The sequence below is a fragment of the Pan paniscus genome, chromosome 20 (genome assembly GCF_029289425.2).
Source record: "Pan paniscus chromosome 20, NHGRI_mPanPan1-v2.0_pri, whole genome shotgun sequence".
Taxonomy (NCBI): Eukaryota; Metazoa; Chordata; class Mammalia; order Primates; family Hominidae; genus Pan; species Pan paniscus.
Window position 1 is genome coordinate 17,314,781 of NC_073269.2, and position 27,701 is coordinate 17,342,481.

The following is a 27,701-nucleotide window of genomic DNA, read 5'->3' on the forward strand; positions in this document are numbered from 1 at the left end:
TACCAGCTAGGAACTTCAAAGTCTGCTGAAATCCACTACACATGATGATGAGCTAGAAAACTTAGAAGACACAGAGCCATTGATTTGGACACTTGAAAAGTTTGCCACAGTTTTTCAGTAGGCAAAGGTGAAAAAGAGGTACGATCCTCAAAGATCCTACAATGGAACAAAGCTTTCACTCCACCCGAGAAGTAACAACATGCCTATAAACACTGCAAGATTTTTTTTTTAATGAAGCAAAGAAGAACTAGCTTCCTATAACTAAGCATCTGCAAAGAAGATGGAACATTCAATGGTTACAGATCTTCAGCCCTCAAGCCAAACAGATCCTAACATTAGTATTACATAGCCTCCTCAAATGAGTCCACATCTATAATCACAAGTTGGTTCTTCCAACATAGATGATAGTCCTGATGGCCTGTCAAGATTCAAGTTAACCTGCTGTCTCACTACTTACCCACAATGCCATACATCTAGTCATCTCAACACATCAAAACATTGGGCGCCACAGAATCATCATCATTGTTATAATCACGATACTTGGGTTATCAAGAGAGAAGACCCAGGGTTTGGTAAGTGTTAACACATTAAACAAAAGAAACAGGTGAGAGTTGAAACAAAGAAACTTTAATGTTCTGGCTGACTATACTATGTTGATAGGCTCACAATTACTGCATCTATACTGAAAATACATAGACTCTTTTCCTTATCATGAGTCCCTAAACAATACAATAGAACAACTATTTGCATAGCTTTTATAATGCATGAGGTATTTTAAGTAATCTAGACATAATTGAGACTATACAAGAGGATGTGGGTAAGTTACATACAAATATGTCATTTTATAAAAGGGACTTGACATGGCTCACGGAGTGCTGGAACCAATACCCAGCAGGTATCAAGGGATGACTGTACTGGAAAGAAACTGAAATTACTTAAGGTTTTACCAAGTGCTTACATTCACAGGGTCTATCTCCAATGTGTTTCGTACAAGTATCTGAAATGAAATAAAATTAATAAATGCTTTCCCACATTCCATACATTTAGAGAGAATGCTAGTGAGTCTTTTTATGTCTATGCAAGGAACTGAGAGAAGCAAATGCTTTCCCACATTCCTTACATCCATACGGGTTCTCTCCAGTGTGAGTTTTTTTCCAGTGAGTCTTTTTATGTCTATGCAAGGAACTGAGAGAAGCAAATGCTTTCCCACATTCCTTACATTCATATGGGTTCTCTCCAGTATGAGTTTTTTCATGTCCTTGAAGAAAACGGGAATGAGTGAAGGCTTTACCACATTGTTGACATTCATAGGATTTCTCTCTCATGTGAATTCTTTCATGTCGTAGAAAGCAAGTGAGCCAAGAGAATGCTTTCCCACATTCCTTACATTCATACGGCTTCTCTCCAGAGTGAATTCTTTCATGTACTTTTAAGTTACCAAAATGACTGAAGGCTTTCCTACATGTTTTACACTCATAAGGTTTCTCTCCTGTGTGAGTCCTTCTATGTTGAGAAAGGTATTGGAAACAACTGAATGCTTTCCCACATTCCTTACACTCATATGGCTTCTCTCCAGCATGAGTTGTTTTGTGATTTTGAAAGGAATAGAAATCAATAAAGGCTTTCCCACATTTGCATTTATAGGGTTTCTCTCCAGTATGAGTTGTTTCATGCCTTCGAAGAGAACTGGAAATACGGTAGGCTTTGCCACATTGTTTACATTTATAGGGTTTCTCTGCAGTGTGAGTCTTTTCATGCCTTTGAAATACACTGGGATAAACAAAGGCTTTCCCACATATCTTGCATTTGTGAGGTCCATCTCCAGTGTGCATTGTCATGTGTCTTCGAAAGCTTGAGCTATGAGATAACGCTTTCCCACACTGCTTGCATTCATAGAGTTTCTCTCCAGTGTGAGTTCTTTCATGACTTTGCAGTGAACTAGGACAATCAAAGCCTTTTCCACATATCTTACATTTATGAGGTCCATCTCTCGTGTGCATTACCATGTGTCTTTGAAAGCTTCCCAGATGATGAAACGCTTTCCCACATTGCTGACATGCATAGGGTTTCTCATCAGTGTGAGTTGTTTCGTGTCTTCGAAGGGAAGTGGAAGCACTGAAGGCTTTCCCACATTGTTTACATGTATAGGGTTTCTTTCCAGTGTGAGTTCTTTCATGTCTTAGACAAGAACTGTAATCAGGGAAGGCTTTAGAACACTGTTTACATTCATACGGTTTCTCCCCAGTATGTGTTCTTTCATGTCTTAGATAGGAACTGTAAAAAGAAAAGGCTTTAGAACACTGCTTACATTCATATGGTTTCTCTCCAGTGTGCGTTCTTTCATGCATATGTAATAAACTGGGCCAAAAACACGCTTTCCCACACAACTTACATTTATAAGGTCCATCTCCACGCTGCACTGCCATGTGTCTTTGAAGGTTTCCCAAAGAACTGAAGGACTTCCCACATTCTTTACAATTATATGGTTTCTTTCCAGTGTGAAGCCTCTCATGTGTTTGAAGTGAGTTGTGGTAACTGAAGGCTTTCCCACGTTGTTTATGCGTATCTGGCTTCTCTCCACATTCATGATACTCATGTGGTTTGTGCCCAGCACCAACTCTGATGTAACAATTAAGGGATGAATGACCCATGACGATTTCTCCTCTCATACTGCTTTCACATGGACCTACTCCAGGAAGAGTGTTCTTGGTCACAATACTATCTTGAATCTGGCTAGATGTTTCTCCACATTGACTTCCACCTTTACTTTCAACAAATCTCTCTAACATACGACATCTGTAAAAAATGGGAAATATATCACTAAAAGTCGGTCTATAAATAATCGTATAGGTGTTAATAAGTATTGGATGTACATTTTTAACACTATCATTCAAAGTGCAGGCTTCGTGTCCTGCTTGAACGTGAATGGATGGAATGCTGTGCAAGGTAACTCGACCCAGGTGTTCTCAAGACAATCACATTCATATGTGGATTCATAATATCGTTGCCATGGGAACTATTTTACAAACACTAAACAGCTATGGAACATTTAAGTATATGTTTTGGAGAAAATTTTCTAAGAATAAATAAATTTAAGCTAGGCTTGTTCATTTTCTTTGCTTCTTTTTAAATTTTCATGTCATTCTCAGAATGGCTCCAGGGACATATCTTTCTCTTGTGAGTATAAATTACCTTAGATTTTTCCTGGGATATCTGTATTGATCTTCAATGTTCTGGTCTTTCCATTTCATTCCTAAAAGGTATACACAGAAAAATCATTACAAATTTTTACAAAATTATAGACAAACAGTAAGATTGTGATGTACACTGCAATCGTGAAAAATGCATTCACTGAAGTACACCTGACTCTTGAAAAACAGAGGTTTGAACTGCACAAGTCCATTTGTATATACATATATATATGAATGTTCTTCAGTCTCTGCTACCCAAGACACTAAGACCAGCCCCTCCTCTTACTCAGCCTACTCAATGTGAAGACAATGAGGATGAAAACCTTTCTGAGGATGCACTTCCACTTAATGAACAGTAAATATAGTTTCTCTTCCTTATGATTATCTTTTTAACACTTTCTGTTTCTAGCTTACTTTACTGTGAGAATATACGATGTAATAATACGACATAAAATATATGTATTAATCACTGCTTATGTGACTGATAATGCTGCCCATCAATAGTAGGCTAAGATGTGGACAAAAAGTTATATGAAGATGTACAACTGCTACAGGAGCTGGCACCCCTAAACCCTGTTTTTTTTTTCCAGGGCCAACCATATCCCCTTTCCATATTCCAAATCTTTGAACAGCATGAATGACCAAGAAACAAATGTCTCCAATTAAATAAGTGGAAATGCGATGTCATCCTTACCTACACAATCCAGGTTCCTGATGGTTTCCTGCATCACATCTTTGTAGAGATTCTTCTGACAAGGACCCAGCAAAGCCCACTCTTCTCGGGTGAAGTTCACAGCCACATCCTCTAAAGCCACTGAGGCCTGATCCATCCCACATGTACAGAGGAGGAAGGGTGAAAATCACAGTACTGAGAATCTATACTCACTTCATAAATTTCACATGATGCTGTGGTTTCCAACCATTTTATTCAATGACATGGTAAACCCACTCTTATTCTCTGTCTACACTCACTTTCTCCTACACAGTAATTCTGAAGCTACAGTTAAACATGTTTGGTAAATTAACAGTGGGATAGAAACATGCCACTTGTTGGCGAACTAAGTGAGTGAATCACATAGCCTGGATCACCCCTAATGTCGATTTCCACAGTGGGTCTGCAGTCCTTGGCACGATAAAGTCCTACTACTAATTGTGCAAAAGGGAGTTACCATTAGCAGTGCTGAGACTGCGTGTCCTTACAAATGCTTTTTCACAAAGTTGGGCTTTTCATGGCATCTAGACAGCGTATTTAGGGGAGGGCCCCAGGAGCGTAACTAATAATAGGGGTGGAGTGTGCCTAAATTGTTTACGCAAAAAAAATACAGTATTTCGTTAACTCCCATCTTCCTTCTGAGAGTTTGGAATTTTGTTACATACTTAGCACAGGGAGTGCACCTGATCAGCCGCTGCTAGGTTTGAATGGTTGTCCCCTCCAAAATGCACACTGAATGTTAATCTCCAAAGTGGCAGTAAAAAAAAAAAAGTGGGGTTTAAGAGGTGATGTAGTCCTAAGGGTTTGGACCTCATGAATAGATTAATCCGTAACGGGTGAATGAATAAATGAGCTATCTCATGTCCTTCTGAGAAGAGTAAGAGATCTGAGCTAGACACTCAGCTCCCTCACCATGTGATACTCTATGCCACCTAGGGACTCTGCAGAGTCCCCACCAGCAAGAAGGTTTCTCATCAGATTCCCAGCCTTAACCTTGGACTTCCCAGCCTCCAGAAATGTAAAAATTAAATACTGTTTCTTATAAATTACCGAGGTTCAGTAATTCTGTTATGAATAACAAGAAACAGGCTAAGACAGCTACAAAGAAACACTCTGGGCATTGGGTCTATAATGAACTTTCTGGGTAGATAACATTTCACGTTTTGTTGCAACTTGTTATTTGGGGGATTTAGCCCATCCTATGTGATTATACTTACAGAGAATATTTGGAAGCTGGCAACTAGTTTCCTTTAGATCAAATGTACTGAAGTATGACAACAGACTGAGAAAAGATATTACACCACCTCAAAGGAAAAATTTTAATCATTTTGAGTAATGCCAAAGGGGAAAGAAAGAAGGGGAAAGACTGCACATATTCTTAGAAAGAACTCAATGTCATCTCTCATGAATATTTATAATACTTACTAAGAAACTAAAACAAATCTTTTAGTAGTCAACAAAAATTACATTACCAAATCTAATAGAACTCACAGTATCTAAAAAATGCTGAAAGGCTTCTCACCAAGAAAGTGCAGCATCCCAAAAACAAATAAAGGATTTTATTTGGCACCCTGTACTATTAACAGAGAGATAAATATATATATAAAGAAAAATGAAAACTGGTAGAAAAGTCTTGTGGAGCTTTTATTTGTCCTTGGCCCAATCCCTCCCCCATCAATGCCAGTCTTGAACACAGCAGCCTGAGTTCCCGGTATAGAACCCTGGACACTAATTCTAGAGACAGCAGATCAGATCTTATTTGCAAATTATTGCCTTGCATTTTCCAATCTGTATAAGGACTATCCCGAGGTCTGAAACAAAGCTGTCTTTTTTTTTTTTTGAGATGGAGTCTGCTCTGTCACCCAGACTGGAGTACAGCCACACAACCTTGGCTCACTACAACCTCTGACTCCCGGGTTCAAGTTATTCCACCCTGCCTCAGCCTCCTGAATAGCTGGCAGTACAGGCATGCTCCACCACATCCGGCCATCTTTTGTATTTTTACTAGAGACGGGGTTTCACCCTGTTGGCCAGGCTGGTCTGAAACTCCTGACCTCAAATGATCCACCTGCCTTAGCCTCCCAAGTGCTAGGATTACAGGTGCAAGCCACCGCGCCCAGCCAAGGCCCTCTCTTCTACTTTATCTACAATACAACACAATCAGGGTCAAATTTGGCAGGAACTGCATGAAAATGTTGCAAAATACACAAAAAGCCTGTAGCCAACTGCAAGAACAGACTACGATTAAGACATACAGTAGACCAACTAAGTCATGGAGAAAAAGAGCTGAAGAGAAAATGTCCTCCAGATATCAGGGTACTCAAAAGCACCCAGGTATCCTGGGGAATTGAGAAAGCCCCATGCATGCACACTAAAGAACACATTTTCACAAAAGACACCAGAGAAGAAACCCTCATTTTCACTTCTGGCTGATCTGTAGGTTTAGTTAAGCAGAACATAAAGCATAAGTAGAGTATTAAACAGCCTGGCTAAGTGTTCAAGGGATGCCCCAGGCACAGAGCCATCCACAAAGACTGGAAGAGGTCAGGCTTTTGTATGCTTTATCTTTTTTACTAGCTTCTAGCATTCAGGAAATCTCTGCCAGAACACTGGATGAACACACACTAAAGAACAGAGATGTCAGTTTCTACAACAAATAAGGAATACAGTCTGTGCAAACATACTTTGAAAATGTTATTAAACAAATGAACAATTACAGTCTTCAACACACATAAATAGAAAACAGTGAGGAAAGAAGAAGAATCCAATTTTCAGAATTACCCCATTATAACACTGAGATGTCTACTTTTCAACACAAAATTATGAAGAATACAGAAAAACATGAAAATATGGTTCATCAATTGGAAAAAATATAACTGAGATAAGCCATCTCTGAGAAACCTCAGACACTGCACTCACTGAATAAAAACGTTAAAACAACTATCTTAAATATGTTCAATGAAGTAAAGGCAATGATGAACAAACAACTAAAAGAAAACCAGAATACAGATGTAGAGATAAAATAATATCTATTAAAAAGTAGAAATTAACTGGGCGTGGTGGCTCATGCCTGTAATCCCAGCACTTTGGGAGGCCAAGGTGTGTGGATCACCTGAGGTCAGGAGTTTTGAGACCAGCCTGGCCAATGTGGTGAAACCCTATCTCTACTAAAAATACAAAATTAGCTGGGCATGGTGGTGCACACCTGTAATCCCAGCTACTTGGGAGGCTGAGGCAGAAGAATCGCTTGAACCCAGGACGTGGAGGTTGCAGTGAGCCGAGATCGTGCCACTGCACTTCAGCCTGGGCAACAAGAGCGAACCTCTGTCTCAAAAAAAAAGGGGTAGAAATTTAGCCATACAGAATTTATGCAGCTGCAGGGTACAACTAAAATGAAGACATCATCACAAGTGTTCAACAGATGTGAGCAGCCAAAAAAAAAAAAAAATCAGTTAAAATGATGATAAACCAATTGAAATTAATCTAATGGGGAAAAAAAAAGGAATGAAATTGAGAGAATGTGTTACCGGTGTACTTGTCTTGCCAATAATGTTAAAAGAAGTTCATCAGAGAGAAGAAAAATGTTACAGGTTAGAAATTCAGATCATACACACACACACACACACACACACAAATATACACATATGCATATATATGAAGAGCATTAGAAAATAATTCAACGAAGGCACAAAAATTATTTCCTTTTCTTATTCCTATTGGATATCATAAAGGTTTGTTCAAAAAATAATATCAACAATGTATTGGGTGGTTATAGTTTATAATAGGGCAAATGGATGACGGTGATGTTAAATTGGGCGGGAGGGAGGAATGCTGAACACTGGGTTATATGAGCATTACCCCAAAAGCCAGTACAGTGTTACTTAAAACTGAAGGTCCATTTGTTGTGAATGGTTTACTCCAAATGCTAGGGAATTCAATAATAAAATGTTAAGAAACAACAGCCTGTCACAGTGGCTCAGCCCTGTAATGCCAACACTTTGAGATGCAAGACAGGAGGACTGCTTAAGATCAAGACTTTGAGTCCACACTCGGCAACACAATGAGACTCTGTCTCTACCAAACGTGTAAAAAAAAAAAAAAAAATTAGCCAGGTGTGGTGGCCTGCACCTGTAGTCCCAGCTACTCAGGAAAGCAAGTAGGGAGGATCTCCTGAGCCCAGGAGTTGGAGGTTATAGTTAACTATGACTGCTCCACTGCACTCTAGCCTAGGTGATAGAGCAAGAACCTGTCTCAAAAAAAAAAAGAAACAAAGAAAGAAACAAAGAAACAAGTACACTTACCATACTATTAGAAGAAAATACAATCATATAGACTCCTCAGTTAAAATAAAAGGAGGCAGAAAAAGGAAGTTGAAAAAAACTGACAAGTATAACAAATGTAAAACAATTATATATGTACATATGAATCCAGGTATATCAATAACCACTTTAAATGTGTATTATATGAATATACCAATAAAAGAAGACAAGGACTGATAGAGTAGAATAAAAAAAAAAAACAAGATCCACCAATGTGTGCAAGAAAACTATTTTTTTATTCTCTCAAGAAAACTATTTTAAGTAGAAAGACACAGGTACATTAAATATAAAGGTATGAAAAAATATACTCCATTCTAGCCCTAATCAAAAGCCATATGGGGCTGGGCATGATGGCTCATGCCTATAATCCCAGCACTTTAGGAGGCCAAAGCTTGTGGATTGCCTGAGGTCAGGAGTTCGAGACCAGCCTGGCCAATATGGTGAAACCCCGTCTCCACTAAAAATACAAAAGAAAAAAAAAATTAGCCAGGCATGGCGGCACGCGCCTGTAGTCCCAGCTACTCAGGAGGCTGAGGCAGGAGAATCGCTTGAACGCAGGAGGCGGAGGTAGCAGTGAGCTGAGATCGTGCCACTGCACTCCAGCCTGGACAACAGAGTGAGACGCTGTCTCAAAAAAAAAAAAAAAAAATTGGTCTTAGCTGGAGGTGGGGGCATTGGCCTCAGGCCTCTCTGCCATAGTCAAAGCTACTCTCTTACCCTTCTATGCTTTACATGGATATTTCAAAACAAAATACTCATGTTTGATGAATCCAGGAAAATCACTCAAATTCAGTGTTTATGTCTATCGGTGGGAAGGAAAGTGTAAGGCACTGATATTTTATACCTCAACAGGAAAAGCCCAAATACCTATCCCTTCCAGACAATGAATGTCATTTAATTACTATTTCCATGATAGTAAGTGATATAGTAAAAAATAATTATATTTTACTTCTTTAGCTGTTGGAAAGTCCTGTTCCACAGAATTTAGCATTCATCTGTCAAACCCATATAACAGGAACAGAACAGATTTCTCCATTGTCCCAAAATCTCCACCCTTTTAAAAAGGAGAACTGAATTTTCGTTAAATCATTTTAATTCAATGTACCTACTACACTTTCTTGTAAAAATGTATTCCTTTTTTGCAGCCATAATGGAAGAGGATTTTTTCCTTGGTAGTAGTTATACTACTAAGTCCTGAAATTCCATCTGAAATCATCCAAAAAACAAACACACCTGAGAAACATACTACACAAGCTCTGGGGCAAAATAAATAAATAAAGGTTTTTAAAAAATGGAATAGAAGATTACATATACCATTTATATTCTGAAATCCAACTCTTTCTAGAATTACTTACACAATTTATTTTCTGAAGTCCAACTATTTCCAACTTTGGGTATACTTTGTCTTCAAAGTATACAATAACAATCTCTAATCATAGGATGTATTTTAAGGTTAATCAAAAATTTAGGCTGAAAAGAGTAAACATATCTTTTCAAGCTAACAAACTCAGGAATCAGCAGTGCTGACTGGAACACAGGAAAGTCTAATGCAACAATCAGTGCAGGTCATCCTATCACCTGGGACATCCCTTAACCCTCTTCTGGTCATCACCCTCCCAGGAGACACTCACCACCCTCCTAGGAGACACTGCCTTGTGTGCTTTTCAGGATCTTGCACTACCTCAACGGGCAGGTTCTCCAGTCCTTAGATATAACTTTCTACCTTTTAAGTCTGAGAGAGTCCAGAAGGCAAAAATCATTTCTGTTTTTTTTCCTGTGGAATATGACCATGAAATTGGCTGTTTTAGTCATGTGTCTCCAAGGAATGGAAACTAGGGTTGGGAAGAAAAGGTGAGTGTCCCAGGAGTTAGCTTTTTACAGGAATTATATACCAGAAGATTCCTCCCATCCCAGTGGATCCAGTTGCTCCCCAGGGGGCCCCACCCCCCATCTCAGGCTGTCCCCTGGGAGGAGTGACCCAGGGGATTATATTCACTAGACCCTCCAAGAGACTTGGCAGCTGTGGACATCCTTTTTTTTTTTTTTTTTTTTTTTTTTGAGACAGGGTCTGCCTCTGTTGCCTAGGCTGGGATGCAGAGGCACGATCATAGCTCACTGCAACTTCAAACTCCTGGGCTCCAGCCATCATCCCACCTCAGCCTCAGGAGTAGCTGCGACTACAGGTGCCAGCTACCAAGCCCAGCTAATTTTATTATTATCATTTATACTAGAGACAAGGTCTTGCCATGTTGCCCAGGCTGGTCTGGAACTACTGGGATCAAGCAATACCTCTGCCTTAGCCTCCCAAGGTGCTGGAATTACAGGAATGACCCACCGTGTTCAGGAACCCAAAACAATTCTTTCAAGAAAAAGCCATACATTGCTAGCTGAAAACAAGATGACAAACTAGTGAAATATCGCCTGGGGGCCAAACAGTTCATACCGTTGCTGTGAATTAAGGACAGAAGGTTAGCCTGGGGAAGTCTCTGGAAACCAAGAGATTTGCTGCCAGCCCTAGGAGGAGTCAGGATGAGAGAACACAGTGGTGGATTTGAGACCCTGCTGCCCACATCTTTGGAAGACTCAGAGGGGAAACGGTCGCCCTTGGAAAGGAAGAAAGGACTGAGGACCACGGAAACCACAGCTCCTCCCACACACGAGTCTGGATTCCACCTGGTGACTCGTCGTCACCGTGCAGCGTCCTCACCGGGTTCACAGGAACTGCGAGCCAGGCTGGAGGCGAGATTGCAGTTAGATATTAACCAGGTGCCCTCAGCCCCGCTGCCTCAAGGGGCCGCCTCCCTGAGAGTCAGGTCACAGCAGACGCTGACCGCCGGCTTCCCCACTGTGCCTGGGGATAAGATCTCTGAGAACCGCTCAAGAGTCGCCGGAGTTCTGTCTCAGATCCTGAATCCCAGCAAAGGCTGGCGCCAACCAGGTTGAAGACCCCACGAGGGAGCCCTCTCAGCAGAATGCGGTTTCTTCACCTGTCCCAGGATTCACCCCTCACTTCCCCACCAACCAACGACCCTACACCCAGCCGCCCCCGTCCAGACCCCAAATCCCTCAGGGAGGCGGATCTGGGGTGTCCTCCCCTCTCTGGCTATTAAACTGTTTCTGCTGCAGCCCTCAGCGTCTCGGTGCAGTGAGTCGGGCCGCGAACCTGTGTTGGTTACAGCCGCACAATCTCGGGAGACGCGAGGCTGCGGGCGCGGAGCTGCCCAGAGAGGGCGCCGGGGCCGCAGTCGCCGCGCAGGAACGGGACAGGACGCCCGGGGTCCCGGCTGCAGGCCCAGCCCCACCCTGCGGCCGAGGGCCGACCTACGCCAGGGGGACCCGGGTCCGTAGATCCCGGAGTCGCCCGTGGGGAGGCCCGGTTCCAGCCACAGCCGATTACGGCATGTTCCACCCAGCCCCTCCCCCGCCTAGGAACGCCGGCCCAGCACACGCACCATTTCCCGACTTCCGCGGTGTCCCAGGTCCTCCGGACGGCTCCCGCTGCCAATGCGGGTTCCCGCGTGACACAGGCTGCCACAGAACTTCCAGGTCGTCTCTTAGCTACAGAGCCGAGCAACGAGCGCCCAGCGCATGTGGGTGGAGAAGACGCCGCGGGCTTTTTCAACCACACACTCCTCTGGGCAGTGCGCCTGATTGACAGTTCCCACGAACCCGCCCCACGGCCCTTACTGGATACGGCGTCAGGTGCCGCCCCTCGTGGACTGATTGACAGAAGAAGCGATCTAGCACAGCTGAGTGGAGCCGGATGAGCAAGTTCCTGACACAGCCCTTGGCAGGGCGGGCTTCCTCCCTGCACTTTGATCTGAATCCTCCCGTGGGATATTTGCACTTAAGCGGAATTTCCTGCCTGTACTCAATAGGACCTCCTGCTTCTTCGTCCTGGACACGGACTGACAAACCAATTATACTTTTTTTTTTTTTTCCGAGAGAGAGAGAGAGAGAGAGAGAGAGAGAGAGAGTCTTGCTCTGTGGCTCAGGCTAGAGTGCAATGGTGCGAGGCTCACTGCGACCTCCGCCTCCTAGGTGGGTTCAAACAATTCTCCTGCCTCAGCCTCCCGAGTAGCTGGGATTACAGGTGCGCGCCACCACACCCGGCTAATTTTTGTATGTTTTAGTAGAGGCTGGGTTTCACCATGTTGGCCAGGCTGGTCTCGAACTCCTGACCTCGTGATCCGCCCACCTTGGCCTCCCAAAGTTCTGGGATTAGAGGTGTGAGCCATCGTGCCCGGCTCCAATTATACTCTTTTTCAATGAAATTTTTCAAAATATTTCAATGTACAATTAAATTATTTTTTACTATAGTCACTCTGTTGTGCTAGCAAATACTAGGTCTTATTCATTCTTTGTAACTATTTTTTATACCTATTAACCATCCCCACTTCCCCCATAACTACTCCTCCCTACTACTTTTCGCAGCCTCTGGTAACCATCCTTCTACACGTTTTTGGTTGTTTGAGATGGGGTCTTGCTCTGTTGCCTAGGCTGGAGTGCAGTGGGGCCATCATGGCTCACTGCAACCTCTACCTCCCAAGCTCAAGCAATCCTCCCACCTCAGCCTCTCAAGTAGCTTCAGATTGTTCACTGTTGGCATATAAAAATGTTACTGATTTTTGTATGTTAATATTGTATCCTGCAACTTTACTGAATTTATTTCTCAGTTCTAATACTTTTTTGGTGGAGTCTTTAGGTATTTCCAGGTATAAGATCATATTATATGCAAACAAGGATAATTTGACTTCTTCCTTTCCTTCCCAATATAGATGCCCTTTATTTCTTTTTTTTTTTTTTTTTTTTTTTTTTTTTTGGACTTATTGCTCTAGCTGGGACTTTGAGTACTGTGCTGAACAACAGTGGTGAAAGTGGGCATTCTTATTGTGTTCCAGATCTTACAGGAAAGGCTTTCAGTTTTTCCTCATTCATTATCATGCTAGCTGTGGGTCTGCCATATATGGCTTTTATTATGTTAAGGTAGCTGCTTCTATACCCAGTTTTTTTTAGGGTTTTTATCATGAAGGGATGTTAAATATTATCAAAAGCTTTTTCAGTACATATTGAAATGATTATATGGTGTTTGCCCTTTATTCTGTTGAAATGATACATCACATTGATTGATTTGCATATATTGAACCATCCTTGCATGCCCACTTGGTCATGATGAATGATCTTTTTGGTGTGTTGTTAAATTCAGTTTGCTAGTATTGAGTTGAGGATTTTTGCATCAATATTCATCAGTGACACTGGCCTATAGTTTTCTTTTTCTGACATGTCTTTGTCTGGTTTTGGTGTCAAAGTAATATTGGCTTTGTAAAATAAGTTTGGAAGTATTGCCTTCTCCTCTGTGTTTTGTAATAGTTTGAGTAGGATTGGTATTAGTTCTTTTTTAAATGTTGGTAGAATTCAGCAGTGAAGCCACTGGGTTCTGGGGTTTTCTTTGCTAGGAGACTTTTTATTATGGCTTTGATCTCATTATTTGTTATTGGTCTGTTCAGGTTTTTTATTTCTTCATGGTTCAATGTTGCTATGTTCTATCTGCCTAGGAATTTATCAATTTCTTCTAGGTTTTCCAATTTATTGGCATATAGTTGTTCTTAGTTGCATTAATGATCCTTTGAATTTCTGCAGTATCAACTGTAATGTCTCCTTTTTCATCTCTAATTTTATTTGGGCCTTTCTGTTTTTTTCTTAGTCTACCTCAAGGTTTGTCAATTTTGTTTGTCTTTTCAAAAAACCAACTTTTTGTTTCATTTTTCTTTTCTATTATTTCTTCATTTCAAATTCATTTATTTCTACTCTGATTTTTATTATTTCTTTTCTACTAATTTTGGGTTTGGTTTGCTCTTGCTTTTCTAATTCTTTAAAATGCATTCTTAGGTTGTTTATTTGAAGGTTTTCTTCTTCTTCTTCTTTTTTTTTTTTTTTTGATGTGAGTTTTACTTCACTCTTGCAGCCTAGGCTGGAGTGCAATGGCGCAATCTCAGCTCACTGCCACCTCTGCCTCCTGGGTTCAAGCAATTCTCCTGCCTCAGCCTCCCAAGTAGCTGGGATTACAGGCACCCACCACCATGTCTGGTTAATTTTTTGTATTTTTAGTAGACAGGGTTCCACCATGTTGGCCAGGCTGGTCTTGAACTCCTAAGCTCAGGTGATCCACTCACCTCGGCCTCCCAAAGTGCTGGGATTATAGGTGGGAGCCACCGCACCCAGCCTGCAGGTCTTCTTCTTTTTTGATGTAGGTGCTTATATCTATAAACTTCCCTCTTAGTACTGCTTTTGCTGTATTCCATAGGTTTTGGTATGTTGCATTTTCATTATCATTTGTTTCAAGCAACTTTACAATTTCCTTCTTAATTTCTCCACTGACCCATTGGTCATTCAGAAGCAGATTATTTAATTTCCATATGTTTGTATGGTTTCCAGAATTCCTCTTGTCATTGATTTCTAGTTTATTCCATGTATTCTATGACACAATTTAAATTATTTCAATTTTTTTGGAGAGTTTTAAGACATGCTTTTTGAACTAACATATGGTCTATCCTTGAGAATGATGCATGTGCTCGGGAAAAATATGTGTATTCTGTTGCTGTTGGATAAAATGTTCTGTAAATATCTATTAGATCCATTTGATCTATAGTGTAGATTAAATCCCATTTAATCTTTCTTTTGTCTGATTTTTCAGTATATATTGAGATAATCTTTGTTGATTTACTGTCTGGAAGATCTGTCCTGTGCTGAAAACGGGGTGTTAAAATCTCCAGCTATTATTGTATTGGTCTCTCTCTCTTTTATTTTTATTTTTATTTTCTTTGTGACAGAGTTTCGCTCTTGTTGCCCACGCTGGAGCGCAATGTTGCAATCTTGGCTTACTGTAGCCTCCTCCACCTCCCAGGTTCAAGCAGTTCTCCTGCCTGCTGGGATTACAGGCGTGAGCCACCATGCCCGGCCCTCAGTGCCAGTCTTAAAGACAGCAGCCCGAGATCCCAGTATAAAATCCTACTCACTCAATTATCACCTTTGTATTTTCCAATTGGTATGGGGACTTTCCAAAGGTCTGAAACAAGGCTCTCTGTTCTATATCATCTACAATAACTCAGTCCCTGTCAAATTTGGCAGGAATTGCCTAAAAATGTTGTAAAATACATCAAAAGCCTGCAACCACCTGGTAAAACGGATTATGATTATGACATACCATCTCTGATGGTTAATACTGAGTGTCAACTTGATTGGATTGAAGGATACAAAGTATTGATCCTGAGGGTGCTGCCAAAAGAGATTAACATTTGAGTCCCTGGGCTGGGGAAGGCAGATCCACCATTAATCTGGTGGGCACAATCTAATCAGCTGCCAGCAAATATAAAGCAGGCAGAAAAACATGAAAAGAAGAGACTGGCCTAGCCTCCCAGCCTACATCTTTCTCCCATGCTGGATGCTTCCTGCCCTCGAACATCAGACTCCAAGTTCTTCAGTTTTGGGGCTTGGACTGGCTCTCCTTGCTCCTCAGTTTGCAGACAGCCTATTGTGGGACCTTGTGATTGTCTAAGTTAATATTTAATAAACTCCCCTTTATATATATATCCTATTAGTTCTGTCCCTCCAGAGAACCCTGACTAATACACCATCTAAATCCTGGGGGGAAAAAGTTGGAGAGAAAATTTCCTCTAGTAAACTAGGGTATTCAAAAGCACTCAGGTATACTGGGGAATTGAGAAAGCCCCCTGCATGCACAGGAAAGAACACATTTTCACAAAACACATGATAAAACCCTCATTTTCAGCTCTGGCTGATCCCTAGGTTTAATTAAACAGAAAATAAATGCTAAAGTAGGATTTTAAACAGCCTGACTGTGTTTTCAAGGAATGTCCCAGTACAGAGCCATCCACAAAGACTGAAAGAGGTAAGGTTTTTGTTTGTTTCATCTTCTTCTTTACTTTTAGCTTCTAACATTCCAGAAATCTGTCAGAACACTGAATGAACACAGAGGAATAGACATCAGTGTCTACAATGAATAGGGACTACAGTCTCTGCAAACACAGTTTGAAAATGTTACTAAACAAATTACAGCCTTCAACAAACATAAATAGCAAAGAGTAAGCATAATTTTGTTTTGATACAAACAAAATTATGAAGAATACAGAGAAACATGAAAATGTGGCTCATTGATGGAAAAAGTTTAATTGACATAGGTCATCTCTGAGAAACCTGACACTGGACTTACTGAATTAAAACTTTAGAGCCGGGCGCGATGGCTCATACCTGTAATCCCAGCACTTTGGGAGGCCGAGGGGGGCAGATCACAAGGTCAAGCGATTGAGATCATCCTGGCCAACACGGTGAAACCCCATCTCTACTAAAAATACAAAAATTAGCTGGGTGTAGTGGCATGCGCCTGTATACCCAGCTACTCGGGAGGCTGAGGCAGAATCGCTTGAACCCGGGAAGCGGAGGTTGCAGTGAGCCAAGATTACGCCACTGCACTAATGTCTGGTGACAGAGTTGGACTCTGTCTCAAAAAAAAAAAAAAAGAAAAAAAAAAAAAAGGCCCAGCGCAGTGGCTCACGCCTGTAATCCCAGAACTTTGGGAGGCCGAGGCAGGCGGACCACGAGGTCAGGAAATCGAGACCATTCTGGCTAACACGGTGAAACCCCATCTCTACTAAAAATACAAAAAAAAAAAAAAAAAATTAGCCGGGCATGGTGGCAGGCGCCTGTAGTCCCAGCTACTTGGGAGGCTGAGGCAGGAGAATGGCGTGAACCCGGGAGGCGGAGCTTGCAGTGAGCCGAGATAGCGCCACTGGACTCCAGCCTGGGCGACAGAGTGAGACTCCGTCTCAAAAAAAAAAAAACAAAAAACTTTAAAATAACCGTCTCAAATATGTTCAACAAGGTAAAAGCAATGATGAATAAAGAACTAAAAGAAAACCAGAAAACAGATGTAGGGATAAAATAATATTAATTAAAAAGTAGAGGCCCGGCGCGGTGGCTCATGCCTGTAATCCCAGTACTTTGGGAGGCCAAAGTGGGCGAATCACGAGGTCAGGAGATCGAGACCATCCTGGCTAACATGATGAAACCCCGTCTCTACTAAAAATACAAAAAATTAGCTGGACATGGTGGCGGGCGCCTGTAGTCCCAGCTACTGGGGAGGCTGAGGCAGGAGAATGGCGTGAACCCCGGAGGCGGAGCTTGCAGTGAGCGGAGATCGCGTCACTGCACTCCAGCCTGGGCGACAAAGCGAGACTGCTTCTCAAAAAATAAAAAATAAAATAAATAAAAAAGTAGATATTGAGCCATATAGCATTTATGCAGGTGCAAGGTACGACAACCAAAATGAAAACATCACTACAGGTGTTCAACAGTTGTGACTAACCAAAGAAAAACATCATCTAAAATGAAGACAAAACAACTGAAATTACCCAGTCTGAGAGAGGAAAAAAGGAACAAGGATGAGAGAATGTGTGACTGGTATACCTGCCTTGCCAGTAATGTCAAAAGAAGTTCATCAGAGTGAAGAAAAAGGATACAAGTTAGAAATTTGGGCTGGCTCAGTGGCTCATGCCTATAATTCCGGCACTTTGGAAGACCCAAATGGTAGGATTGCTGGAGCCCAGGAGTTCAAGGCCAGCCTGGGCAACATGGTGAAACTCCATCTCTATAAAAAATAAAAAATTAGCCAGGCATGGTGGTGCACATCTGTGATACAGGCTACTTGGAAGGCTAAGACAGGAGGTTAACTTCAGCCCAGGAGATGGAGGCTGCAGTTAGCTATATTCCTGTCACTGCACTCCAGCCTGAGTAACAAAGCAAGACCCTATCTAAAAAAAAAAAAAAGAGAGAGAGAGAAAAAAAAAAAGAACTAGAACAAATTCTGGTCACACACACACAAACATATATACACAAATACATACAAACATACATATGCGAACTACATAAAATATATGAAAAGAATTAAATGAAGGCACAAGAAAACTCTTTCCTTTTCTAGTTCCTATCTGATGTAATAGATGTTTGTTCAAACTAATAATATCAACAATGTATTGGGTAGTTTAGCTTATAATAGGGCCAATGAATGACAGTGATGTTATCTGGGATACGAGGGAGGAATTTGGAACACTCTGTTATACAGGCACTATACCAGAAGCCAGTATGATGCTTTGTAAAACTAAAGGTCCATTCATTGTGAATGGAATACTCAAACTCTAGGGAATTTACTGATAAAATTTAAGAAACAATAGCTAGTTGGGTAGCTCATGTGTGTAATCCCAGGACTTTTAGGAGGCCAAGGTGGGAGGATTACTTGAGCCCAGAAGTTCAAGACCAGCATCAGCAACATAGTGAAACCCTGTCTCTATAAAAATTTTAAGAATATCTCGGGCATGGTGGCACATACTGTAGTCACAGCTGCTCGGGAGGCTGAGGCAGTGGGATCTTGAGCCCAGGAGTTTGAGATCACAGTCAGCTATGATTGTGCCACTGCACTCCAGCATGTATGAGAGACCCTGTCTCAAAAACAAAAAAGATTCTGTCTCAAAAGAAAAGAAAAGAAAAGAAAATGAAACAAGTAGTATAGTATAATAAGTCTACTTACTCTACTTCCATTTTCATAAAATTTCATTTCACATAGTAATAGACTTACTATACTAATAGAAGAAAGAAAGAAAATGGAATCATATTAAATGCTCAGTTGGAAGGAAAGGAGGCAGAAAAAAAGAAGTTGAAAAAACAGACAAACATAACACAATTACATATGTACGTAGTAATCCAACTATATCAATTGCCATTTAAACATGTATTATCTAGTAAGTTGGGACCGACTCATATTCAGAGAAGGACTGTGTGGTAGATAGAGCTCCCTCTCCCCTCTCCCCTCTCCCCTCTCCCCTCCCCCCTCCCCCCTCTCCCCTCCCCCCTCCCCCCTCTCCCCTCTCCCCTCTCCCCTCTCCCCTCTCCCCTCTTTCCACGGTCTCCCTCTGATGCCGAGCCGAAGCTGGACGGTACTGCTGCCATCTCAGCTCACTGCAACCTCCCTGCCCGATTCTCCTGCCTCAGCCTGCCGAGTGCCTGCGATTGCAGGCGTGCGCCGCCACGCCTGACTGGTTTTCGTATTTTTTTGGTGGAGACGGGGTTTCGATGTGTTGGCTGGGCTGGTCTCCAGCTCCTAACCGCGAGTGATCCGCCAGCCTCGGCCTCCCGAGGTGCCGGGATTGCAGACGGAGTCTCGTTAACTCAGTGCTCAATGGCGCCCAGGCTGGAGTGCAGTGGCGTGATCTCGGCTCGCTACAACCACCTCCCAGCCGCCTGCCTTGGCCTCCCTAAGTGCCGAGATTGCAGCCTCTGCCTGGCAGCCACCCCGTCTGGGAAGTGAGGAGCGTCTCCGCCTGACTGCCCATCGTCTGGGATGTGAGGAGCCCCTCTGCCTGGCTGCCCAGTCTGGAAAGTGAGGAGCGTCTCTGCCCGGCCGCCATCCCATCTAGGAAGTGAGAAGCGCCTCTTCCCGGCCGCCATCACATCTGGGAAGTGAGGAGCGTCTCTGCCCGGCCGCCCATCGTCTGAGATGTGGGGAGCACCTCTGCCCTGCCGCCCCGTCCGGGATGTGAGGAGTGTCTCTGCCTGGCCGCCCTGTCTGAGAAGTGAGGAGACCCTCTGCCTGGCAACCGCCCCGTCTGAGAAGTGAGGAGCCCCTCCGCCCGGCAGCCACCCCGTCTGAGAAGTGAGGAGCGTCCTCCCTCCTCGTCTGGGAGGGAGGTGGGGGGGTCAGCCCCCCGCCCGGCCAGCCGCCCCGTCCGGGAGGTGAGGGGCACCTCTGCCCGGCCGCCCCTACCGGGAAGTGAGGAGCCCCTCTGCCCGGCCAGCCGCCTCGTCCGGGAGGGAGGTGGGGGGGTCAGCCCCCCGCCTGGCCAGCCGCCCCGTCCGGGAGGCGAGGGGTGCCTCTGCCCGGCCACCCCTACTGGGAAGTGAGGAGCCCCTCTGCCCGGCCAGCCGCCCCGTCCGGGAGGGAGGTGGGGGGGTCAGCCCCCCTCCCGGCCAGCCGCCCCATCCGGGAGGGAGGTGGGGGGATCAGCCCCCTGCCCGGCCAGCCGCCCTGTCCAGGAGGTGGGGGGGGCGCCTCTGCCCGGCCGCCCCTACTGGGAAGTGAGGAGCCCCTCTGCCCGGCCAGCCGCTCTGTCTGGGAGGGAGGTGGGGGGGTCAGCCCCCGGCCCGGCCAGCCGCCCCGTCCGGGAGGGAGGTGGGGGGGTTAGCCCCCCGCCTGGCCAGCCGCCCCATCCGGGAGGTGAGGGGCACCTCTGCCCGGCCACCCCTTCTGGGAAGTGAGGAGCCCCTCTGCCCGGCCAGCCGCCCCGTCCGGGAGGGAGGTGGGGGGTCAGCCCCCCGCCCGGCCAGCCGCCCCGTCCGGGAGGGAGGTGGGGGGGTCAGCCCCCCGCCCGGCCAGCCGCCCCGTCCGGGAGGGAGGTGGGGGGGTCAGCCCCCCGCCCGGCCAGCCGCCCCGTCCGGGAGGGAGGTGGGGGGTCAGCCCCCCGCCCGGCCAGCCGCCCCGCCCAGGAGGGAGGTGGGGGGGTCAGCCCCCCGCCCGGCCAGCCGCCCTGTCCGGGAGGTGAGGGGCGCCTCTGCCCGGCCGCCCCTACCGGGAAGTGAGGAGCCCCTCTGCCCGGCCAGCCGCCCCCTCCGGGAGGGAGGTGGGGGAGTCAGCCCCCCGCCGGGCCAGCCGCCCCGTCGGGGAAGTGAGGGGCGCCTCTGCCCGGCCGCCCCTACTGGGAAGTGAGGAGCCCCTCTGCCCGGCCAGCCGCCCTGTCCGGGAGGGAGGTGGGGGGTCAGCCCCCCGCCCGGCCAGCCGCCCCGTCCGGGAGGGAGGTGGGGGGGGTCAGCCCCCCGCCGGCCAGCCGCCCCGTCCGGGAGGTGAGGGGCGCTTCTGCCCGGCCGCCCCTACTGGGAAGTGAGGAGCTCCTCTGCCCGGCCACCACCCCATCTGGGAGGTGTACTCAACAGCTCATTGAGAACGGGCCATGAAGACAATGGCGGTTTTGTGGAATAGAAAGGGGGGAAAGGTGGGGAAAAGATTGAGAAATCGGATGGTTGCTGTGTCTGTGTAGAAAGAGGTAGACATGGGAGACTTTTCATTTTGTTCTGTACTAAGAAAAATTCTTCTGCCTTGGGATCCTGTTGATCTGTGACCTTACCCCCAACCCTGTACTCTCTGAAACATGTGCTGTATCCACTCAGGGTTGAATGGATTAAGGGCGGTGCAAGATGTGCTTTGTTAAACAGATGCTTGAAGGCAGCATGTTCGTTAAGAGTCATCACCACTCCTTAATCTCAAGTACCCAGGGACACAAACACTGCGGAAGGCCGCAGGGTCCTCTGCCTAGGAAAACCAGAGAACTTTGTTCACTTGTTTATCTGCTGACCTTCCCTCCACTATTGTCCTGTGACCCTGCCAAATCCCCCTCTGCGAGAAACACCCAAGAATGATCAATAAAAAAGAAAAAAAAAAAAAAAGACTACTTTAAAAAAAAAAAATGTATTATCTATAGATACCAATATAAAACAAAGATTGATAGAGTAGAAGGAAAAAACAAGACCCATGAATGTATAAAGAAAACTATTTTAAATAGAAAGACACAGATACATTAAATACAATGGTATAAAGAAATATATGCCATTTTAGCCCTACTCAAAAGGAATATGGAACAGGCTACATTAGATTCAGATAAATCAGGTTGTAGATCAAGGAGAATTACAAGAGATAGAGATATTTCATAATGATAAAGTGCTCAATCCTAGAGACATAATAATCCTTGATATGTATGTCCAGAAAATAGAGCATCAAAATGCATAAGGTGGCTGGGTGTGGTGGCTCACGCCTGTCATCCCAGCACTATGGAAGGCCGAGGTGGGTGGATCACCTGAGGTCAGGAGTTCGAGACCAGTGTGGCCAACATAGTGAAACCCCATCTCTACTAAAAATACAAAAAATTAGCTGGGCGTGCTGGCTGGTGCCTGTTATCCCAGCTACTCGGGAGGCTGAGGCAGGAGAATCACTTGCACTCGGGAGGCGGAGGTTGCAGTGAGCCGAGATCGCACCATTGCACTCCTGCCTGGACAATAATTGTGAAACTACACCTCAAAAAAAAAAAAAAATGCATAAGGCAGCAGTCCCCAACCTTTTTGGCGCCAGGGACTGGTTTTGTGGAAGACAATTTTCCCATGGAATTGCGCTATAGGGGAATGGTTTCTGATGAAACTGTTCCACCTCACATCATCAGGCATTAGATTCTCATAAGGAGCGCACAACCTAGATCCCTTGCATGTGCAGTTCACAACAGGGTTCGCGCTCCTATGAGAATCTAATACCGTCACTGGTTTGACAGCATGTGCAGGAAATAATGCTTACTGCCTGCCGCTCATCTCCTGCTGTGCCACCCGGTTCCTAACCAGCTACAGACCAGTACTGGTCCACAGCCTGGAGGCTGGCAACTCCTGGCATACGGCATAAATTTATAAAACTGCAAGGCAAATACACAAATCCATAATTATAGTTGAAGGAGAACAATTCCCCTCTATCAATAATTGATCAATTCAGTAGAAAAATCACTAAGGACATAGCTGAACTCAACAGCATCATTAATCAACTGGATTTAATTCATATGTATTTATAGAATACTTCACTCAACACCAGAGTACACATTCTTCTCCAAACTACGTAACATATTCACCAGGATGGACTATATTCTGAGCCATAAAACCTACCTTAACAAATTTAAAATAGATATTCTGTAAAGTATGCAATCTAACCATATTAGAATTAATCTAGAAACCAGTAACAGAAACACAGTTGAAAATCTTCCAGAAAGTCGACATTTGAACAACAAACATCCAAAATACATGAAAGACAAACCGAACTGTCAAGAGAAATTTAAATATTCTGAAGTTGATGAGAAAACTATATCTTAGGGCCAGGCACAGTGGCTCACGCCCATAATCCCAGCACTTTAGAAGGCCAAGGTGGGTGAATTACTTGAGGTCAGGAGTTGGAGACAAGCCTGGCCAACATGGCAAAACCCTGTCTCTACTAAAAATACAAAAAATTAGCTGGGCATGGTGGTGCACACCTGTAGTCCTAGATACTCGGGGAGCTGAGGCAGGAAAATTGCTTAAACCCGGGAGGTGGAAGTTGCAGTGAGCTGAAATCATGCTACTGCACTCCACCCTGGGCAACAGAGTGAGACTGTGTCTCAAAAACCAAACAAACAAATATATATATACACATACATACATACATACATACATATACACATACATATATATACATATGTGTCTGTGTATATATCAATGTCTGTGTGTATGTGTGTGTGTATATATATATATATATATATATATATATATATATATCTTAGCCAAAAACACTTTTCATAGAGATGAGATCTATATTCCCCAGGCTGGTCTCAAATTCCTGGGCTCAAGTGATCCTACCACCTTGGCCTCCCAAAGTGTTGGGATTACAAGCATGAACCATAATGCCCAGCCTTAGCGAAATGTTTGAAATGTAGCAAAGGCAGTGTTTAGAGGGAAATTCAAAGAATTGAATGCAAACTCTGAAAAATAAAGATCTAAAATCAATGCTCCATTTTGAGAAACTAAAGTTCCGTTTTGAGAAACTAAAGAAAGAACTCCAAGATAAATCACTCAGAGGAAAATTACAATGAGAATATATTAATGAAATTGCAAGCAAGATATCAATTAAAAACACCAATAAAATCAAGAGCTAGTTCTTTAAAAAGACCAAGAACATTGCTAAACCCACAGCCAAGCCAACTCAGAAAAAAAAAGGGGGCCATCACTACTATTCCTATGCACATTAAAGTGACCATAAGGGACTATTCACAGCAATTGCATGTCTACAGATTTGTTTAATTACATGAATGGGCCAATTCCCTGAAAGACAAAATCTACCAAAACTCACAAAATTAGACCCATGTAATACGAACAGGCATAATCTATTTAAAAATTTGAATCACTAAATAACAAATGTCCCAAGAAAAAGGAACCAGACCAGGATGGTTTCACTGGTGAACTCTGGCAAACACTTATGGAAGAAATGACACCAATTTTCTACAATCTCTTCTGAAAAAGAGAAGCAGAGAGAAATCATGTTATAAGGCCAACATTGCCCTTACACTGCAACTAGACAGATGATACAGACATATCTCCACCATGTAAGAATATAAAAGGAAGACTGCTATCTGCAAACCAAGAAGCAGGCCCTTACTAGAGACTTCATCTGCTTGAACTTGGAAACCCAGCCTCTACATCTTTGAGAAATGTTTGTTGTTTATGGTATGCAGCCTGTGGTAATCTGTTATAACAGCTTGAGGTGACCACACATCAAGGCTTTGAAGTCTATAGTAATGAGGAGAGTATGGTATTAACCACAATGACTAAAAGAGAAACCAATGGAAAATAGCCAATTCTAAAACAAGATCACCAATTTAAGACACAAGAACCTATGGCATGCAGGTATTAGCAGGCAACGATATAAATGGGAGACACTTCAACACAAAAGACAGGGACAAATGGTTATCTTCAAGAGAAAAATCAATTTTCTGCTCATCATCTTCACATACAATAATCAACTCACTATACACCTACCTGTTTTGTGAATTCTTATTCACTTGATATTGCCCCAGTTTCCATTTTGGTTTTTCGTTTTTGTTTTTTTTGAGGCAGACTCTCACTCACTCTGTTGTCCAGGCTGGAGTGCAGTGGCTTGATCTCAGCTCACTGCAACCTCCACCTCCCAGGTTCAAGCAATTTTCCTGCCTCAGACTCCTGAGCAGCTGGGACTACAGATGCGCACTACCACACCCAGCTAATTTTTGTATTTTTAGTAGAGACAGGGTTTTACCATGTTGGTCAGGCTGGTATCAAACTCCTGGTCTCAAGTGATCTGCCAGCCTCAGCCTCCCAAAGTGCTAAGATTACAGGCGTGAGCCACTGTGCCCAGCCCAGCTTCCATTTTGAATTTGCTTTGAACACTCTCCAAGCAGAAAATGGGTTTGTAATCTCAGATACACTTTCTTGTTCTCTACCTCCTCCTCCTTCCTCAATGTGGTTGATCCAGATATCTCCCTTACGTAACCATCTTTCTGTCACCATGTCCCTATGGGACAGCTAAATACAACTTGCCTGACTCACCCCCCACAGCCCACATGGACTGCAGACATGTGTAGCAGTGACCACCTCTCAGTCAAAGCTGGACTCTGGGGAACTTGCGCATACTTCCTTTTAAACACACCAATTAGAACTCCCCAAGAGAAGCCTGGTTGGGTAACCCCTGGGCCCCAATAAAGGCTTCAGCTCATGAGTCCCCCTCCCTCTCTTGTTCCGCACATACTGGTCAAGTGTCCATGTAACTCAAGACCGCTAACTCTTGGTCTTCAAGGCATGCTAATCTCTTCTGTCTAGGATGTCTATGTAAATGCACTGTTTCTATTATTTCCTGTATTTTGTTGAGTTGCCTTTTCTATGTCGCACCTGACCAACACATCTGAACCTAAGTTCTATCCAGGTCAAAGCTCTCTTTGTAGGATTGTCTTGGCTGCGGCTGTCTTGGTAGAAATAAAATAAAAATTGGTCAGAAAAAAAAAAAAACCCACAAAATGTCAGCAAAAACAAGTGTTCTTGAAGAGGAACACTTGGTCACTAGTCTGACATTTAGGCATTATTAGGCCCCGACCAGGAAAAAGAAAAACCTAAAGGGTCACATTTGGCTGGCTTCCAAATTAATCCACCTGGGGGAGGTCTTCTGATCCACGGCCCACATCCTGTCCCTGAGTAAACAATCTTATCCTGGGCTGGGGGTGGTGGTTCACGCCTGTAATCCTAGCACTTTGGGAGGCCAAGGCAGGCAGATCACCTGAGGCCGGGAGTTTGAGACCAGCCTGACCAACATGGAGAAACCCTATCTCTACTAAAAATAGAAAATTAGCCAGGCATGGTGGTGCGTGCCTGCCTACTCGGGAGGCTGAGGCAGGAGAATCGCTTGAACCCGGGAGGCAGAGGTGACGGTGAGCGGAGGTTATGGTGAGCCGAGATCACACCATTGCACTGCAGCATGGGCCATAGAGCAAGACTCTGTCTCCAAAAAAAAAAAAAAAAAAAAAAAAAGAATCTTATCCTGAGTCCCTCAAATCATATTGTGAGTTCTTCAAACTGCTGATGTTCTCATTAACATATAACCTACTGACATCAAAAAGGATCCTGATTTGTTTCTAAATCATGAAGTTTTCCTGATTGTCTTCCATGTAGAACCTTTTAGCCTGTATGTTGTCATGTGTAACCAATGTTTATAACCTCTGAATTGTACCCTCCAATGAAAAGGACAATTCACCAATGAAGAGTCCCCCTCCCTTCTCCTAAAGGTTCTTAGGAAAGCGTCTGATTTGTAATGGAGGTTGGAACACATCCAAATTTGTTGGTGTGTCTTCCTGGGTCAATCCTCAAATTTGGCCAGTAAACCTACATAAAATGACTTCTACCTCAATAGCCTTAATTTAGGTCAACAGAAGGCTCTCAGAAAGGCACAATTTCAGAAAATGAAAGCCCACAAGGGAAAAATGTTCTGCACCAATGCTAATCAGTAAAAACCAATATATACTCATATGGAGATAAATAAAAGATAAGTCTTTGTAAGGAATAAACACACACATGCGTACACGGTCAGACAGGTAATGTACACATGCCATTAGAATTTCTTAGAAAACTTAAATTCATCCATAATCTACGACCAGTAGTGGGAATATTGAGGAGAGAAAGTTACCCCCTGGGGAAGGCTCTGGAAACCAAGGGACTTACTGTGACCCCTATAAAGAGTTAGGTTGAGGAGACAGGGCGGTGGATTAGACAGGATGGTGGACTTCAGACTCTGCTGTCCAGGGGAAGGGTCCGCAGACCGGGTAGTCGCCCGTAGGGAAGTCTGGGTCCTGCCCCAGCTGGTAACGGCTGGTTCCAACCAACCCCTCTTCCCGTCTCCGGACCCCTAGGCCGTGCACACGCACCATTTCCTGGCTTCAACGGTGTCCCGGGGTCTTCTCTACGGCTCCTGCGGCCTGTGCGGGTCCCAGTGTGCCAGAGGCTGCCACAGAACTTTCAGGGCGTCTCTTAGCAACAGAGCTGGGAACCAAGCGCAAGGAGTGGAGAAGATGCCCTGGGCTCTTGGAACCTCACAGCTTCCTCGCGGCAGCTCCCTTATTCACAGTTCTCACGACCCCACCCCACGTCCCTGATTGAGTAGTGTACCATGTCCCGCCCCCTGGGGAACTCAGTGACAGAAGAAGGTATCTCTTGGTGCTGAGTGGAGGCAGAAAAACAGGTTCCAGACCCAGACTCTCACAGAGCGATCTTCTTGCCTAGTGGTTCCTAGTGCTGTGACCTTATCCCGCCCCAGGGGACATTTGCATGTGGGCATAATTT

General features: G+C 44.2%; 1 protein-coding gene across 4 annotated transcripts; it reads right to left on the bottom strand.

The window, feature by feature from the left end:
* Positions 1-605: 605 nt before the first annotated feature.
* LOC100993826 (zinc finger protein 799) lies at positions 606-27,676 on the bottom strand. 4 transcript variants are annotated; one of them, XM_055103652.3, is made up of 4 exons: positions 27,287-27,676; positions 3,886-4,012; positions 3,193-3,253; positions 606-2,796 (listed from the first exon to the last, which is right to left on the bottom strand). In XM_055103652.3, the coding sequence occupies exons 1-4, from the start codon at positions 27,287-27,289 to the stop codon at positions 1,056-1,058; spliced, it is 1,932 nt and encodes a 643-aa protein (XP_054959627.2). In that variant the 5' UTR covers positions 27,290-27,676; the 3' UTR covers positions 606-1,055. The 4 variants fall into 4 exon arrangements, with proteins under 4 accessions (XP_054959627.2, XP_034800807.3, XP_034800808.3 ...); XM_034944916.3 differs by lacking the exon at positions 27,287-27,676 and adding an exon at positions 11,675-19,115; XM_034944917.3 differs by lacking the exon at positions 27,287-27,676 and adding an exon at positions 10,930-11,661.
* Positions 27,677-27,701: the final 25 nt, after the last annotated feature.